Source organism: Bubalus bubalis, chromosome 3 (genome assembly GCF_019923935.1).
Source record: "Bubalus bubalis isolate 160015118507 breed Murrah chromosome 3, NDDB_SH_1, whole genome shotgun sequence".
In the NCBI taxonomy this organism is placed as follows: Eukaryota; Metazoa; Chordata; class Mammalia; order Artiodactyla; family Bovidae; genus Bubalus; species Bubalus bubalis.
In genome coordinates this window covers 8,620,658-8,639,270 of record NC_059159.1, presented here as the reverse complement: position 1 = coordinate 8,639,270, position 18,613 = coordinate 8,620,658, and the positions used below count along the sequence as shown (strand labels likewise).

Sequence of the window (18,613 nt, the reverse complement as noted above, 5' to 3'; positions counted from 1 at the left end):
CCACCAGCGGGATCCGCCCAGGAACTGGCGCTCAAGGCCCCGGGGGCCGGGCCCTGTGCCGCAGTGTGCTGAACCCTTCTTATCAAGTACATCTTAAGCAAACTGCAGAGCCCACACAATGCTGCTCATGGACAAACAGCAGTGCGTGCAGAAACAAGGTCCCACCCCCAGGTCCCATCCCGTGGGGCCTGGGATGGGCAGGGAGTCTCAGAGGACGGTGGCCCAAGAAGCTGGGCGGAGGATGATGGGGGGTGACTTTTCCGGCTGTTGGGGGTCCCTGGTGAGATGCCCTCTGTTGACACACACACAGGAGCTCCGGGCACATGGCCGGCCCATCCTTCCACCTGGACGTACACTCCAGACCGCTGCCCTTGAGGGGCCATCTCGTGCCCTTTCTGCACCGGGGCTCACCCAGGGGTTTTCAGGAGGAGGGTGGGTTGTCTCAAACTCAGGTGCATTGCCAGATGCGTGGCACTCCGCGTTTGGAACCCCTCTGGGCAGGCTGGGGAGATGCTGACAGGCAGGTGGCTTTGGCGGGGGGTGGGGGGGGACAGTGGGGGAAGGGGTGAGCCCAAGGGGTGAGCAGATAACTGCCAACAGGCTGGGGAGGGGACGGGCTGCAGGATCAGGCTCCGCCAGCTCCCCAAGGACTGGGAGGGCCTCTGGGTCCATAAGCGTCTGGGACCCTGGGCACCAGTCCAAGGGAGGCATGGACAGACTGCCTGAGGTGGCTATTTCTCTCCGCCCAGGTCCCTGCAGGAGCCCGAGGGAGTGAGCAGGCTGGGACCTGAGGAGACAGAGGTGCGGCAGCGAGTGGGGCGGAGGGGCAGGGCCAAAAGAGGAAGGAACCGGCCTTCCACCCGCGCTCCTCGCCCTCACCCCTGGCGCCCTCACCCCTGGCTCCCGCTCCAGGACTTGCTCCTCTCCTCTCCGCTTCCCAGAACTCAGCTCCCCAAGCGCTGGGCGTGGGGAAGACTGCTCTACCGGCTAATCTCTCCAACTGCAGCCTCCCGCCCTGCCCAGGGCTCTGCGTAGCAAGTGCAAGAGCTTTTCAACCTTTGGTAGGCCAGGTACTACTTCGGAGATCTCCTGAAAGTCACGAAGCATCTCTGAATGACTCCCCAAGTGCACACCGGCTGGATTTTATTCCGCATTTCTGTGGCTCGCGGACCTCAGCTAAGCACTCTCAGCACTGAGAATTCCCAGGGGATCCGGGGCCACTGAAGGCACAGTGGCACAGTATGCAACCAGAAGTCCCAAATTCAGGACACTGGAAAGGTTTCGACAGCAGCCCGCTCTGATGCCAAGGGGCTGAGGGGGAGGCCTGGGCCACAATTCTGGTCTCCAAACCAACAGAGGCCCAGGGAGGGTGCCAGCAGCCCCCTCGGGCATCCTGGCAAAGCCAGAGACACACAGCCTCCTCGTGTGTGCTCCCTGCGAGTGGTAAGGATAATGAAGCAAGTTACGAATGGCGCAGGCATTCAAGCCTTTCACGCATGAGCTCACTTCATCGTTACAACAAATCAGCATTGCCCCTGTCTACCAGATGAGACAAACGAGACACATGACAAGGTGGAGGAGGTGGCAGCCTAGGATTTAATTCCGGGAGCCCGTGCTGTGAACCACTGAGCCACACTGCCTGCAGCTCTGCCTGGCTGGAACACCGAGCGAGGTGCATCCAGGAAGTGCCTGGAGCAGAACTGGAACTGCCAGATACAGAGCTGTTCCCACGCAAGCCCCTGGCATCCTGCAGCCTCAGTGGGCACTCACTCTATTCCCCACCTAGAAGGACCCTCTTTAGTCTCCACCTTCTCAAAGCTGCTCATTCTCCAAGGCCCACTCAATCCCGGCTCCCCCAGAAACCTCCCCTACCCAGGGCAATCCGGTAGCTTTTGGAGACTGTACCGCTTGGGGTGGGGGGGTGTTAACTAGCCAGGTTAACACTCCGCATCCTGCCTCCCATGAGAATGCAGCTTGCTTGCAAACAATGCCACCGTCTTTCCATCATCTTTGTACCCTCAAGGCCCTGGCTGCACAGGCCCCGTGCATAATGTGGGTCCAGTGAGTGTTTATCTAAGGTACTCAGGATCCCTTCAAACATATTTTTAAAACTCCTCCCTTTTCAGAGACTCGTGAGCGCTCAAGCCAGCTCTACTGAGAACATATTTGATTTTTTTCTTTCTTTTTTAGCGTTTAAACAACAACATTTATTATTTACTTGGCTTTGATGGGTCTTAGCTGCAGCATGTGAGATCTAGTTCCCCGACCAGGGATCGAACCCAGGCAGATCCCCTGCTCTGGGAACACAGAGTCTTAGCCACTGGACCACCAGGGAAGTCTCTCAATTTATTTCTGAGCCCACAAATAGGTCCCAAAGGAATAATCCCACTCAATCCAGGTGAAAAATAAAAGCGCTCCTGGTTGGCTGTCCTTGAATTTTTTGACACTGGGGATCCCTCACAGTTTGATGCTTTTCCTAATTTCAGGGCACTAATGCTACATAGGAGTCAGTCTGACTTTGCAATGAGAGAGAGGGCACCAACAGAACTGGACCCCCCTCAGGAGGGGATCAAGCAGCCACCCTGCCCCTGGGCCAGCCCCCTCCAGCCCAACCCCATGCAACAGAGTGACCCAGCTCGCCTTGGACCACCGCCAGGAGGAGAAGCTGGAAGAGGTCCAAGCTCTCCCAGGCCCGTCCTCGAGGGCCCTGCCCCTTCAGGTAAACACCAGAGACAGGGAGGCCGCCTTTACAAGAGCTGGTTCCTACCCACCTGTGAACACTACTTTGAAACCTTCCTCTTTTTTTTTTTTCTTTTTTTTAATTTGCCAGGGCAGGAGGGAGCAGGCATGGAGAAGACACATCCAGCCTGCCTCAGAGGCCCTCTGGCATCTGTGTAGGAGGGTCTCAAAGTCCCCCTAGGAAAAGGCCAGCTCACCAGGGGGACTCTGGTGGCCAGACTGATCAGCAAAAGGCAAAGTGTGAGGAGCCAAGGGCAAGAGCCAGCTGGTGTCCCTGGGCCACACCGGGCTGTCGAACTCAGTGGAAGGGCGATGCCCACAACCATCTCAAGTATGTGGAACTCGTTGGGGAGAAAGGCCGAGCGCCAAACCCTCGCCTATGCCACCTGGAAGCCCCCTCCTCCCCCACAATTTACATCAACGCCCCCACCATTACATCAACGCCCCCACACTCCAGGGAGGGAGCTGTGTTCAGGATGGGTGAGGGCCATGCTGTTTGCAACTGGAGGTGAAAGTTGAAATTCTAAGCCACTGACCCGGAAGGCCATTTTAGGGGAAGTTCTGAGTAAATCTCTTTGAGACGAGTTATTCTTTATTACTTGTTTTGTTTCTGAAAAACATGGAAAGCAGGAGAAGACTGGGAAAATGTCCCAAAGGCGGAGGGATGGCCCAAAAGACCTCTTCAGCTCCAACTAAGTACCGTGACTCTGTCCTCTTATCAAGAAAAATTAATTCATGAGTCCTTGGCAGAAAACTTCATGTCCAAGTAGATTAAGGGGAAGAACATGAGGAGAAATTTTGCAGGGTTAGCAGAAGAAGAGATGCCATTTATAACTTGACCACTAAGGAAGACAAAGGATCCGGCCTGGATCCTTTGGGGAAAATCACAAATTAAAAAAAGGAAGGGAAAAAAGAACAGATCTAGATTTCCCTTAACAAGACCTTCAAGGCTTGTGACCTCAGTTTACCCATCCTCAAAATGGAACTTCAGAGTACCCAAGGGGAAAATGCTTATGAAGGATCCTGAGTGCATGGTGGGAACTGGCCAGGCCCCTTCACCTGTCAAGCCTGCTAGTGAAGCTGGGATGCCAGCAAACCAAAAGGCATCCTGACACCCTAAAGGTGAACCCGAGTGGGCTGCAGGTGTAGCTGGATAGTCCCATTTGGGAATTTCCGGTGCTCCACTGGGTAGAGGAATAACAGGAATTCACCTGAAGAAAGGATGCTAAGACTTGGACCACCAGTCCTAGAAGCTGACCCCAAGGAAATCGTCCACACAGCCCCCTCCCACGCACTCATACGCACGGAGGGGGACCCAGAACGCCCGGACTCTCGGCCCCTGTCAAGTCAGCGATTCTGGAGAAGGTACAAGGGGGAAGGAGGGGGAGCAGGAAGGATGGCCAGCCCAGGGCAGCGGCTCCCACAGTGGCCCCTCCAGACGCCTGAGCGAGTAGTGGCCGACAGACGGGGGCAGGAGACTCTCCGCCAAGGTCAGAATCGGGGCCCAACCGTCTTGGGGGTCAGAGAGTTCGAGCACCCGGACTCCCCAGGGCACCAGTGGTCTCGAACTAGCGCGCGGGCCGAGACCCTGGAGCGGCGACGTAGAAGCAGAGGAGAAAAGTGTGGTGGGGGGGGCCCAGCGTCTGGTCAGCGATCCCGATCCGGGGTGCAGCTGCGTCAGCTGGCCGGTGGGACGCCCCACACCTCAGAGCTTGCCCCGGGACCCCGACCTCCCCCTCCCCACTCCGGGCGCGGCGCCCACCTGTGTAGGACTTCTTCATGGTGCCGTCGCGGCCGCCGCTCCCAGCAGAGTGTGGCGGGGAGGCCGCGGGGCTCGGGCTCCCAGGTCGCTAATCCCGGGCCGGGAGTGGGAGGGGTGAGGGCCGGGAGGAGGGGTCGGGCCCGGCCCCGCCCCGGCCCGGCCCGCCCAGCGGAGGTGTGCGCCGAGCCCCGCCCCGCGCACTCACACCTGGCGGAGCCGCGCGCCCCGCGCATCCCGACCCCCGGCCTGGAGCGCCAGCCCCGCGCCGGGTCCTGAGCTCGCCCCGGTTCGGCCCGGGCGCGGCCCCTGCACTGCAGCCCCGATGCAAGCTGTCCGAGGGTGGGGGTCGCCAAGGTGGCGACCGTCCCCAGCAGCCCCCCCCCCCCCCGCCCCAGGCATGAACGGTTCCTTCCGGGGCGTCGCCGGCACTTTTCCCGTCCAGAGTCTGGGCGGGGCGTGGCCTTGCCAGGTGGCAGCGGGAGGAGCGGCGCAGGGAGCGGCCTGGGGCCGGGTGGTGGTCCTTATGCACCGCCCTGCGGGGATCGGAGTCCGCAAGCCGGCTAAGCGGACCGGGCAGGACCCGGCAGGCGAAGTCCCTACCGTATGTGCCCCTCTACTTTCTTGGTAATCCAGAGGGCAGACTGCCTTGACTGCTTTATGAACTGGGGCCTCAGTTACCTCATCTGTACAATGGGTACGTTGGACCAGATGATAACTTATGTTGCATCGGAGAAATATCGAACACCTTCCCGGCATCAGGTACTGCGCGCGGTCAGGGCCTCGACGTCGGAGCGCAAATACGAGGGCACGCATCTTTATAACCTGGGTAACGCAGTAAGGAGAATGTGAGCTACTGAGCAAAAATTGTGCAGAATTCTCTCTGCTTTTGTATCCCTAAAGAAGTTTCCATAAGAAAATGATTTTTTAATACAGAGGGAAAAGTGATGAATTTTGTCAAGCGGGTGTTGTCAGAATTTTACTGAGGTAATTCCAAAACAAGGTTTTAAAGAATGAGCAGGAATTTGCCAGGCAGCCAAGGTGTTCCTGGAAGAGGGAAGGGCGTGGCGGAGGGGGAGGCGCTCGGCATCCCAGAACCTGCGGAAACTGATAACGCAAGGGCCGCGCGGTCCAGGGATGAAAAAGGGAGCGGAGGAAGCGATCCCGGAAGCGCCCCCAAGCTCTCAGCTGGGGCGCAACGCTGCCTTCTGCCCGACAATCCAAAGCCTGTTCGGAAAATTAACATCACCAAAACACCCTCTTCCCTTTTCCCTCTTCTCAAAGATCCAAAAGCAATTCCATTGCCTGCTAGAGAGTAGAAAACCTGCCTAAGTAAGATTTGAGGCACACTTGATTCCACCAGATTGTTCCACCTGCTCCCCTTCTTAAGAAATCTGTCCAGCCACAGGCCTGCAAGTCTGGCCACATGACCGTCCCACACCCTCTGGCTAGACTGATTGAACCAGAGTGGACGTTGGACTCCACCTGGGTCAACCTCCGTCTCCTTATCTGGGGACCTGGGGAGGAGGCAAGGGAGGGAAGAAGCCACAGGCCTGGAAACTGGAGATGAATTGTTAACATCTGTCTTTGGGTTCTGGGATAGCCACACATATTCCCCCAAGGGTCACTTGGACAGGTTCCTGCAAATTTTGCTCCAGCCAAGGCAGAAGGCTGAGCTCTGTCCTGATTCTGGCCAGCAGTCATGATGATTGCACCCCTATCCTGATGCCTGACCTTCCCAAGGCCAAACTGCCTATCAGGAATTTGTCTAATGGGCACATTAGGGGTTGGTCGCTTCACTTAGCTCAAGTCAGAGGTGCTCTGGTGCACATGCATCCTCTGAGCAGATAGATCCTGGAGTCGTGGAGGACCCTTGGGTGTTCTCTGTGTGCGGTTGGCCCCTTCATGCTAGCATTTCTGCCTGGGTTATAATTCACAGACACCTGGGCACCTAGGAATGAAGACCCATGTGCTGTACTGATACCGTGTGTGTGTGTGTGTGTGTGTGTGTGTGTGTGTGTCTGTGTGCATATGTGTTTCTGTGTGAGCACTCAGTCACTCAGTCATGTCCGATTCTGTGTGACCCTATGGACTGTAGCCCACCAGTCTCCTCTGTCTGTTGGATTCTCCAGGCAAGAATACTGGTGTGGGTTGCCATTTCCTACTCCAGCAGATCTTCCCAACTCAGGGATCAAACCCACATCTCTGGCATCTCCTGCATTGGCAGGCGTATTCTTTACCACTGAGCCACGGATGGGGAATTAGTGATACTGCACATACAAAAAAATACCAAAAATCTGAAGGAAAGACAGGAGGAGGAATGAAGAGAGAGGAGGAGGAGGAATGAAAGCATTTTCAGGATGCATGAAGGTTAATAGTTTAAGCATGAAATTCTAATTTTATGGACAATTCTCTTTAAAATGTATGATGTAATCACTTGCCTTCATGACTTGTTTTTCAGTCACTAAAGCCAAGTCCAACTCTTTGCGACCCCATGAATGCAGGATGTCAGGCTCCTCTGTCCTCCACTATCTCCCGGAGTTTGTTCAAATTCATGAGTAGAGTATAGCAAACCTTAATCATTTTCTCGTGGCTCAAGGTCATCATAAATGACATATTTAACTGTTACAGACTCACATCTTGCTCCTTCAACATAAATGCTTTCAGACACTTTTTGAGGATCTTCAGAGGATGCCTTGCAGTAGGTATTATACTTCTCAAGGGGAATCTGCCCACTGCGTCCTCACATGAGGGTAGAGAGGGCTTAACTCAAGAAGCTTTGTGGTGCTGAATGAAAGAAGCCAATCTGAAAAGGCTGCAGAATGTATGACTCCAACTATACGACATGCTGGAAGAGGCAAAACTACAGAGACAGTAATCAGTGGTTGCCAAGAGGTAGGGAGGGTGAAGAGGTGGACCACAGGAATTTTTAAGGCTGTCCGACACTGTAGGGGTGGATATGTGGCAGGAAACATTGATCCAAACCCATACGATGTGTGACACCTATGTAACTCTGATGCAAACTATGGACTTAATAATAATTCATTAATAATAATTGGGCTTCCCTGATAGCTCAGTTGGTAAAGAATCCTCTTGCAATGCAAGAGGCCCCAGTTCGCTTCCTGGATGAGGAAGATCCGCTGGAGAAGGGAAAGGCTACCCACTCCAGTGTTCTGGCCTGGAGAATTCCATGGACTGTATAGTCCATGGGGTCACAAAGAGTTGGACACGACTGAATAATTGATAATCAAATATCAATATTGGCTTATCAGTTGTAACAAATGTACCACTCTAATGCAATGTGTATCATAAGCAGGGAGACCCCCGAGGGGGTGGTGCATATGGGAACTCTCTGACTCATTAAATTTTTCCGTAATCTAAAACTGTTTTGGTTTTTTTTTTTTTGGCTGCACTGTGATATACACAGAATTTTAGTTCCCCAAGCAGGGGAACCTGCGCCCTGCAGTGAAAGTGATGAGTCCTAACCTTTGGACCATCATGGAGTTCCCTAAAACTGCTTTTTGGGGGGGAAAAAAAAAGTCTATTTTAAAAAAATAAAAAAGTTTGTGGGTAAGGTTTTTATCTCATGGAGTGGATTTTAAATTAACATGTAAGCTTTTAAGGAATTAAATTAGGTTCTTGGACTCAGAGGGATAAAAGCAGGACAAAATGAAAAAGAGGCTTTTGGACTCAGTCTTTTAGAAGGAGGACCCAGGCTGAGAAAGTTATTTAGTTGCAAACTCAGTTTTCCAAAGAAAAAGGAAGTCTGACTCAGAGGACTGCGCCAAGGCTGGAAGAACAACCCCCCAGGGCGAAGTCCTTGAAGAACACTTGTGAGGACCCGTCTGCACTGATTTACAGGGTTAGAGCCTGCACCCGGAGTCTGAGCCCACACCACGATGGCTGAGACTTTCAGGATCTTGGGGTCGGGTGAGGATATTTTCCATGTGGGAGGGATGTGAGCTGTGGCCATGGGCAGCTGTATCAGACTGTGTTTTCCCAAAACCATCACAACGGCATCTCCCAGCCCTTCCTGCTCCCTCACCTGTGAGCTTGGCATTGTGTCCCCCTGTGTCCCCTCCCTTTGCAGCTGGGAAGGCTTGTTGTTTGATTGTAACCCTTGACCTTGGAGCCGTGAGCCACTCAGTAAGGGTCTGTTGCATACAGAGACCTCTGTATGCAAGGAAGCCCAGAGCACTGGGGGTGTATGAGATACCTGTTGCCACATAACAAGTTAGCACAAACTTAGTGGCTAAAATGACACACGCTCATCATGGCCCAGTTTCTGTGGTCAGGAACCCGGCCACCACTTAGCTGGGTTATCAGCTTCAGAGCACCTCCCGGACTGCAGCCGGGGTTATTGGCAGAGGCTGAGTCTCATCTGAAGGCTCAGCCGGGGATGTGTCCACGTCCAAGCTCACACAGCTGTGGGCAGACTCAGCTCCTCAAAGCCTCTTAGATGGAAAACCTCAGGTTTTAGCTGACTAAATCTGAGTTTCTTGCCACAGGGGACTCCCAACTTAGCAACTTGTCCATCAAAGCCAGTAAGAAAGATGGGTCGCTCAGTCGTGTCCAATGCTTTTCGACCCCATGGACTGCAGCACACCAGGGTTCCCTGTCCTTCACCATCTCCCTGAGTTTGTTCAAACTCATGTCCGTGGAATCGGTGATGCCATCCAACTGTCTCATCCTCTGCCGCCCCCTTCTCCTTCTGCCCTCCTTCTGCCCTCAATCTTTCCCAGCATCGGGGTCTCTTCCAAGGAGTCTCCTCTTCGCAAGAAAGATGGTCGGCTGGCAAAATGGGCATTACAATCTCGTGATCTGTTCGTGAAAGCAGCCGCTCGTGAATACCAGGAGGTAGAGTTCCCTGGAACCATCTCAGAAGCCATCTGGGACGGTCACAGCAGCCGCTCAGGTGGGCAGTCCTGGACTTTAAGTCTTCCCAGCCCAGGTGCAGAAACGTGAGCACAGGGCCTTCCTGGGGTCCCCTTACTGTACCTTCTCCCATCTTCCTGCCCCAACCACGACCTCTGCTGTCTGCCTCCATTTCTGAGCTCTGTGGCTTCTGCTCACTTTTTTCTTCTCTCTCCTGTCAATTTCTTTCTGGTCCTTTCCCTGACCAATCCCCTCAGGATTCCAGGCCCGAATGGTCAGACTTGGCTTTGGCAGGCCACCTGGCGGTCATTGCTTTTGTCTCCCGACCCCAGAGGGGCTGGCTCACGCTGGGCGGTATGGCCACCTTTGCCTGGCCTCAGTTCAGCCCAGCAGCTCTGTCCTCTGCTTGGCTCAGCGTCTTTGCTGAGTCAGACTCTTCTCTGACTTGTGGCTGTCCCCGAGCTTGAACTTGTCAGATGACTGGGGCCTTACTGTGTATGTATGATTTACGGTAAAGGTGTGGCTCTAACAACATTCTCCTGTGCAATGTGGGAGTGAATCTGCCCCCAGCTTTCCAGAAAGCGCTTGGCAATGAAATTTAAATGACTTTAAAAAGCGCCCAGGTGCTTTATCCCAGTGATTATACTGTTTTTTCTCGTTGGTTGATTCAATATATATTTCTTGATGACTCATGATGGTCCCTGCCCTCTGAAGCTTATACTTTAGTAGGGGAAACAAACATTAACCAAGGAACCAAATAAGAAGGTACAGCGAGGACTTCCCTGGTGATCCAGTGGATAAGACCCCATTACCTCTGAGGCAGGGCATACGGGTTCGATCCCTGGTCAGGGAACTATGATACCACATGCCACAGCTCAGCCAAAAAATAAAAATATAAATAAAATATGTTGTATGCAGCTTAAGTTTTATGAAAAAGAAGAAGGTACAGTGAGGGTGTACACTAAAAGGTTCACATCTGGGGTCTAAGGGTCTGGGGGAGCTTCTTTGTAGAAGGGGAGATTGGGCTGAGATCAGAAAGATGAACAAGCGTTAACCAGGAAAAACAAAGGGGAAAGAGTCTGCAGGCAGAGAACAGCCTTGCAAAGGCTTGTGGTGGGAAGAAATATGGTCCATATAAGGAACTCAGATATGAAGATGATAACCACTCTAATAGCAGAAAGAGAAGAGGAACTAAAGAGCCTCTTGATGAGGGTGAAAGGGCAGAGTGAAAAAGCTGGCTTAAAACTGAATATTCAAAAAACTAAGATCATGGCATCTAGTCCCATGACTTCATGGCAAATAGAAGGGGAAAAAGCAGAAGCAGTGACATCTTTTATTTTCTTGGGCTCCAGAATCACTGCGAATGGTGACTGCAGCCATGAAATTAAAAGACACTTGCTCCTTCAAAGGAGAGCTATGACAAACCTAGACAGCTTATTAAAAAGCAGAGACCTTTACCGACAAAGGTCCATATAATCAAAGCTATGCTTTTTTCAGTAGTCATGTACAGATGTGAGAGTTGAACCATAAAGAAAGCTGAGAATTGAAGAATTGGTGCGTTGGATTTATGGTGCCAGAGAAGACTCTTGAGAGTCCCCTGGACTACAAGGAGATCAAACCAGTCACTTCTCAAGGAAATCAGTCCTGAATGTTCATTGGAAGCAGTGATGAAGCTGAAAACTCCAATACTTTGGCCACCTGATGCAAAGGACCAACTCATTGGAAAAGACACTGATGCTGGGAAAGACTGAAGGCAGAAGGAGAAGGGGGCAACAGAGGATGAGACGGTTGAATGGCATCACTGACTCAATGGACATAAATTTGGGCAAACTCTGGGAGATCGTAGCTGACTGGAGCCTGGCGTGCTGCAGTCCACAGGACTGCAAAAAGGACTTAGCGACTGAACAGCAACACGGCAGTCATCAGATGGGGCCAGGGAGGGCATTCATCAGCCAGGGCTGCACCTTTGAAGGACACACCTTAGAAGGCGCCTCTGAACTTTGGCCCTTGTCCCCTCAAGCTCGCCTTGCCTCCTCCTTCTCCTCTATCCCTCTGCTGCCCTGCGGGAGGAGGAGCCAGGGTGAGTTTTCTGATGGGAAAACTGCAGCCCAGGAATGAGGGACGGGAGGGGCTGGCATCCTCGGTGACATTTCACCAGTGACTTCAGCTCAAGGGGAAACTGGGAATCTCTGGGAAGCATCCGTAGGAAATCGCAGGCCACCTTGTGTCTTGGGTCTTGTCTTCATCATGGCCTTTCTTGTTCACTCCACTGCAAGCCCATTTACAACCGGCCCCCGACCCCCACCCCTCAACGCCCCTCCCCCCGCCGCCTCCCCCAGCCCACCCCGCTGTCTTTGCTCCTGCTGCCTGCTCCCCTTGGAACACCTTTTCCAGGCACTCAAATTGGGTCTTTGGAACCGGACGGAGTTTCTCCTCCCCGTCCTCCCCTCCCTCACCCCTCCCCCTCCTCCCCTCCCCCACCCCGCCCCTCCTTCCCTCCCCCACCCCGCCCCTCCTCCCCTCCCCCACCCCGCCCCTCCTCCCCTTCCCCACCCCTCCCCCTCCTCCTTCTCGGTGGGGCTTCTCCTCCCACTGAGCTGTTTCCTCTGCCCTTATCTCCGTAGCCGGGTGAAGCTGGAGTTGTCTGGGTCCGTTGGAATCTCACAGGGAGCGAACAGCCACCCCCACTCAGGCTCCGCCCCCGGCCCATTCACTCGGAATCTGTGGGGCGGAGCTTTCTACGGGCTCCCTGGGCTGAGCCCGCCTGTCTGCTGGCGGGAAGCCAGAGGTCCGGGCTGAGGTCCCTGTGCCACAGGCTCTCAGCACGATGCCTTCCTGCGCGAGCCCAAACTTGTGTGCCTCAGCTTCCTTGTCGGCTTCGAGGGGATAAAGATGCCTGTCCTGGGCTGGCCTGGGGTTGGGTGGTGCCCCTGCATCCCCAAGTGGATGGTGAGCCAGAGGGCAGGAGCCACAGCTTCCTCGGTGCTACGTGCAGAAGGGAAGAAGGGCAGCCGGTGGGAACCGGGACCCAGCCAGAGAGGAAGGCCAGGTGTCTCCACTTATCATAAGAGTCTCCAGTGTACAGTTCTCGGTACAGTTCTCCAGAGTAAGTGAGTGTTCATTGGCTTTCATTTAAAACATAAATAAATACAGGGCCTGCCAGACAGGGCCAGTGGGAGTGTTGGCAAAGGGCTGGCAGCCCTCAGGGGCTGCAGGTGGGCGAGGTCACAGAGGGGAGTCCGGGAGACACACGGCTCCCCACCCCATGCTCTGGATCGCCTTGGGGAGTCCTCATGTTATAAAAGTACCCCTCACGGGGACTTCACTGGCCGTGCACTAGTTAAGACTCTGCGCTTCCTCTGCAGGGGGTGTGGGTTCGAGCCTAGCAGGGAACTAAAATCCTGCAAGCCACATGGTGTGGCCAAAAAATTAAAAGTGTCTTTTGAGAAGTTGCCAGATAAAATACAAGCTGCTCAGTTAGGTTTGAGCTTCAAATAAGCAAAATATAATTTTTTTGTAGTATAAGTATGTCTCATGTAGTATTTGGGATATACTAGTGCTAAAAAATGATTATTTGTCTGAAATTAGGATTTAACTGCACATCCTGTCATTTTACTTGCTAAATCTGGAAACCCCGTGTTCTCGGTCCCCAGACCTAGATTTGTAGTCCTGGAAGGAAGGTTTGACCATCCCCCACTTGGGGTTCCCAAACACCAGGCTGGGGCCTGGGGCCAGCCTGTGACAAGCCCTCACCCGTCAGAGGCGAAATGAAACCAGTGAGCACAACGCAAAGAGGTGAGGTTCTGGGGGTTTGTTTGGAGCTTTTTTTTTTTTTTTTTAAGCAAAGCTGAGATGTTCAAAGGAGTGGTCTCTTTTTTTTTTTTAAGATTTATTTTTTATTTATTCATTTATTTTTGGCCGCGCTGGGTCTTCGTTCTTGCACACAGGCTTCCTCTGGTTGTGGCTCTCGGGAGTTGTTCTTCGTGGCAGAGGATGGGCTCTAGGCACTCGGGCTCTGTAGTTGTGACACATGGGCTCAGTTGTCCCACGGCACGTGGGATCTTAGTGCCCGGACCAGGGATCGAAACCGTGTCCCTTGCATTGGCAGGTGGACTCCCCACCACTGGAGTGCCAGGGAAGTCGCAGAGGGCTGTTCTTTATCCTGAAAATTTCCCTTCCTATGTGTACAGATGTCCTACATGAGAAAAAGTCCTTTAAAAAAATAAACGATGGTAATAAGAAGTAGCATGTGTCTTTTTTTAGATATGTCTTTTTGTCAAAATTAAAACGTAGTCACTCCATCTTAAAATCTCCAATTAACAGGACTTCCCTGGTGGTCCAGTGGCTAAGACCTCGTGCTCCCAAATGCAGGGGCCCGGGTTCGATCCCTGGTCAGGGAAGTAGATTCCGAATGCTGTAATGAAGAGTTCTCACTCTGCAACTAAAGATCCCGCATGCCTCAACTAGAAAACATCCCACATGATGCAACTAAGACCCAGCACAGCCATGTAAATAAATAAGTAAACATTTTTTTAATGTCCAATTTGAAAAGCAAACAAAACTGGATTGTGAAATCTCAAAGCCAGGGGAGGTAAAATGATTGTCCGCACACCAGATTCAAGGGGGTATGTGCCAGGGCCCCAGGCTCCAGCCTTACAACCTCCCACTCTGCGCCCCTCCGTGAGTCCCTGTCCAGCCCCTCCTTTCCCTGTTCCCAGCCAGCCTTCTGGCAACACCTGTTCGCTGCCCCACACCTGCCTCTCAGAGCTGCTCTCCAACCGAGGGACCTTGTGGCCTGGCTGTGACCTCCCTGCTGTGCTTCTTCCTAGCTGGGATCCTCAGGAAAAGCCCTAACCTCTCTGCTCTTGTGTTTTCATGCCCTTGGGATGGAGACCATGACCCCAGTGCTCAGGAGGCTTCACGGGTGTGTTCACGTGCCATGTTCTTCTTGTTACACACTTAGAATCTGTGCAGTTTTCTAGTGTCAATGCTGCTGCTGCTGCTGCTAAGTCGCTTCAGTCGTGTCCGACTCAGAGCAACCCCATAGACGGCAGCCCACCAGGCTCCCCTGTCCCTGGGATTCTCCAGGCAAGAACACTGGAGTGGGTTGCCATTTCCTTCTCCAAGTGGCAATGCTACAATTCAATAAAACCGTTTATTAAAAATTAACAGCTAAGTTAAGGCCCCATTAGCAAAGAGGCTTCCCAATCAAGAAAAGCTGACACGCTTTATCTTGCTTGGAAACGTTGTTATTTGTTGTTGTCATTACCTCCAACTTTTAAAAGGGAACAGTAATTTATTATTTGTTGCCTGCATGCAGCTGGCAGAACCCACCACTAAGGAATAAAAAGATCTTCAGCTAAGCTCACACTTAGGGCAGTTTAATGAGGTCTTATTCTTCAAAATTAACCTTCAAACCCATTACATTCCAGGAAACTAAAAATTTACACTAGTTTTCCATTTTTAATGGGCTTACAATAAAAGGAAATATTTACAGCTCGAAATAAAATAGATGGCACTTTAAGTTCATTTTTCAAGTCATCCCAAATAGACATAAAAGGCAGAGAAAGACACATAAACCATGTAAAGAGAAACTTAAAAGACATAACCATAAAAAAAACCAAAATGCCCATCCCCATGTAACAGTAAGTGAGGGACGGTCTGGAGCCACACTCAGGCAGGGCTCTCAGCTCTGCATGTGGGCAAGTAGTAGGAAGCAACCATCGCTTCCAAGCCATGACACCCAGGGACTGAGCAACTGGGTCCCCAATATGCCCAACATCCCTCCAGGAGATGGGTTCTCTGAGCCAACAGGAAACGCCTTCATTGTTCTGGAGTGGGACCACCAGGAGGCCAAGTGGAAACAGCTGGAAAACCGGGGAAGGTGGTGGAATGGGGGAGGATTGAAGAGAAAGAAACATCTACTCAAGATGAGTTTAGGGACTTACCCAGTGGTCTAGTGGTTAAGAATCCACCTTGCATTGGAGGAGGAAATGGCAACCCTCTCCAGTATTCTTGCCTGGAGAATCCCATGGACAGGGGAGCCTGGCAGGCTACAGTCCATGGGGTCCCAAAGAGCTGGACATGACTTAGCAACTACACAGATACAGAAAACAAACTAATAGTTATCAAAGGAGAGACAGAAGTGTGATGGGACAAATTATGTGTATGGGATTAAGAAATTAAAAACTCCTATTTATAAAACAGCAACAAATTTATATTGTATCAGATAAAGACATAGCCATCGTTGTATAATAACATTTGGTAGAGTATAATCTGTAAAATACTGAATCACTGTGCTGTACACCTGAAACTAGTATAATATTGTAAATCTACTGCAGTTAAAAATAAAAAGTGAATTTTCCACACACACAAAAAAAAGAATCCACCTTGCAATGCAGGAGATATGGGTTCAATCCCCAGTCAGGGAACTAAGATTCCACATGTTGCAGAGTAACTCAGCCCATGAGCCACGACTATGGAGCCTGTACACTCTAGAGCCTCTGTGCCATGACAAAAGATCCCACGTGACACAACTGAGACCCGTGCAGCCAAATAAAATACATAATATAAGTAAGACGTCTGAAAACCTGAGCCCCAAAACGCAGGCACAGCTAATGCTAATAGAGACACTCAAGAAAAATGAACCATGGAGATGTGAAACCACACCATGATTTCCAAGCTATGCTATGCTATGCTATGCTAAGTCACTTCAGTCGTGTCCGACTCTGTGCGACCCCATAGACGGCAGCCCACCGGGCTCCCCCGTCCCTGGGATTCTCCAGGCAAGAACACTGGAGTGGGTTGCCATTTCCTTCTCCAATGCAGGAACGTGAAAATTATGATTTCCATAAGAAATGCAAATAATAGAAGAATCTGAAAATGATATGTAGGACTATCAAAGTTTTAAAATTATGAAACCCAAACGGGCTTAAATGAAACAAATATAGGTGATCATGAAAAAGAATCAGCTGGAAATCCCACAGTTTTCGGGATCTTAATTTCCTGACCAGGGATGGAACCTGGGCCCCGGCAATGAAAGTACTGACTCCTAACCACTGGACTGCCAGAAATTCCCACCAAAATTGTTCGAACACAAAATTCAGCACAGGATACATAAACATCAGTTCACACTCACATACTTAAGAGTGAAACTATAGCACATCCAAGGATAAAAAGAAAATCTGAAAAGCTATCAGAGATGAAAAGACAGATTATCCACAAAGAAGTGAATAGATTTTAGCAGATTTCTTGTAGTCCGAAGCAGTATTTTCAAGGGCTAAAGGAACACAACTATCATTCTAGAATTCTATCGCAGTCAAACTATCATTCAAGAGTGAGAACAGAGAACAGACATTTCAGACATGCAGTCTAAGCGCTCCCCTACCACAGACCTCCCCTGCGAGGAGCATGGCAGGGTCAGGAAACAGAGCTGGGAATGGCTTCACCAGATGACAAAGCAGGACAGAAATAGTACAGGATGTGGAGGTGGAAACAGAGGGGTGATGTGGATGACAGAGCCCGAGATGGAGGAGGTCATGGGGATGGGGAAGAGGAGGAGGTGATGAAGATGGGGAAGACGGAGGAGGAGGAAGGGATGGGGCTAGAGAAGACTGAGGAGGTCACAGGGATGGAGGCGAAGGAGATAATAAATGTGGAGGAATCCATGGGGTGAAGAAGGTGGTGAGGAGGTGGGGATGGAGGGAAAGCAGGTGATGGAGCTGCAGCTGGAGGCTGGAGTCGACTTCATGGGGAAGGTGTCCAGCTTTCTGAATGGGTGCAAACAGCTTTATTTTCTCCTTTGTCACCCCCATTGCCTCTTAGGCAGTTGGATAAGCTTTTCCTTCACCTTCAGCACCCAGAACCACCTCATCTTTGCTCAGCTAGACCCACTGGGGCATATTCAAACAACTAGACTGATCCAACCTAAAATGTCAATGTCACACTCCATTCAAAGGCGCAGGACCAGAGATGAGACTGCTCTTCACCTCCCAGCTCCACTCCACCCCTCCACATACCCTCTTCCATCACTCTGGCTTCTGACTCCTCTATGGGGCTGGAGGGAGAAGGAAAAGGGGCACAGCCGCTCGGGGGGTGCTGGCACGGTGTCTCCTGCCCGTGGATTCCTGAGACGGGGTGGGTGGGTGTTCAAGCACAGGCTCTGCCGTGGGGACCCCTCCAGGCCCCACCGCAGCCCCGGCCGGTGGTTCAGTGCACTCAGGCAGCCAGCCTTCCAAACACCCCTGACCTGGCCCACCCCAAGGGCCAGTAGAAATGCAGAGTGTGGCCACCCAGGTGACCTTCAGAGCCATCGCTGATCGTCTGCACACAAGGCCAGGCCTCCCAAGGACACCCCACTTCTCGTGTCCCCAGGTGCAGTTCTGAAGCTCAGCAAACGCCCAGCTGAAGGTCTGCCCTCAAGGACTACCTCTGTTGGCTGGGGTGGGATGGGGGCTGTGCCCTCCCCCACTCCCCACCTCTGTTCCTAAAACCCTGCCTCCAGCCAAGCCCCTGTCAGCTTCTAGCATCCTCTGCTCTTGTGGCCTTGACTTGGGCACTCTGTGTGCTTTGAAAAGTGAGAATGAAAGTCACTCAGTTGCGTCGGACTCTTTGTGACCCCATGGGCTATACAGTCTGTGGAATTCTTCAGGCCAGAATACTGGAGTGTGTAGCCATTCCCTTCTTCAGGGGATCTTCCCAACCCAGGGATCGAACCCAGGTCTCCCGCATTGCGGGTGAATACTTTACCAGCTGAGCCACCAGAGAAGGCCGAGAATACTGGAGTAGGGTAGCCTGTCCCTTCTCCAGTGGATCTTCCCAACCCAGGAATCGAATCAGGGTCTCCCGCATTGCAGGCAGATTCTTTGCCAGCTGAGCTGTGTGCTTTACAAGCACCAATTCATTGAAACCTCATCCCAGTCCCATTTCACAGGTGAGGAAACAGAAGTCACCTGCTCAGGGTCACACAGCTGCTCACCAGCGCAGCCTTAACCCAATCCCGGGCAGCACTCCTCCTGGCACTGTGCTCGTAACCACTCTGCTGTCCTGCCTGGCCCTCTGCTGGACCGCTCTGCAATCTCTGGGCAAGTCTGGAATGGAGTGTCCAGCCCCCCATCTGACACGTGCAGGCTCTGTCTTCTCTGCTTCCAGACTTCACCCAGACCCCGGGCATGGGGGAAAACCGATTGGATGGGGGAGCCCAGGGCTTCCTGGGGTGAGGGAATAAAGGAGTGGTTATTC

General features: G+C 52.2%; 1 protein-coding gene across 1 annotated transcript in view; it reads right to left on the bottom strand.

Annotated features, from left to right (window-relative positions):
• The window catches only part of SEPTIN9 (septin 9), a 178,406-nt gene extending 173,796 nt beyond the window's left edge, over positions 1 to 4,610 (bottom strand). The window contains exon 1 of the mRNA XM_006064083.4: positions 4,502 to 4,610. Coding sequence (XP_006064145.1) covers positions 4,502 to 4,520 — 19 coding nt within the window. The 5' untranslated portion in view covers positions 4,521 to 4,610. The remainder of the gene's footprint in view (positions 1 to 4,501) is intronic.
• Between the last annotated feature and the right edge of the window lie 14,003 nt (positions 4,611 to 18,613).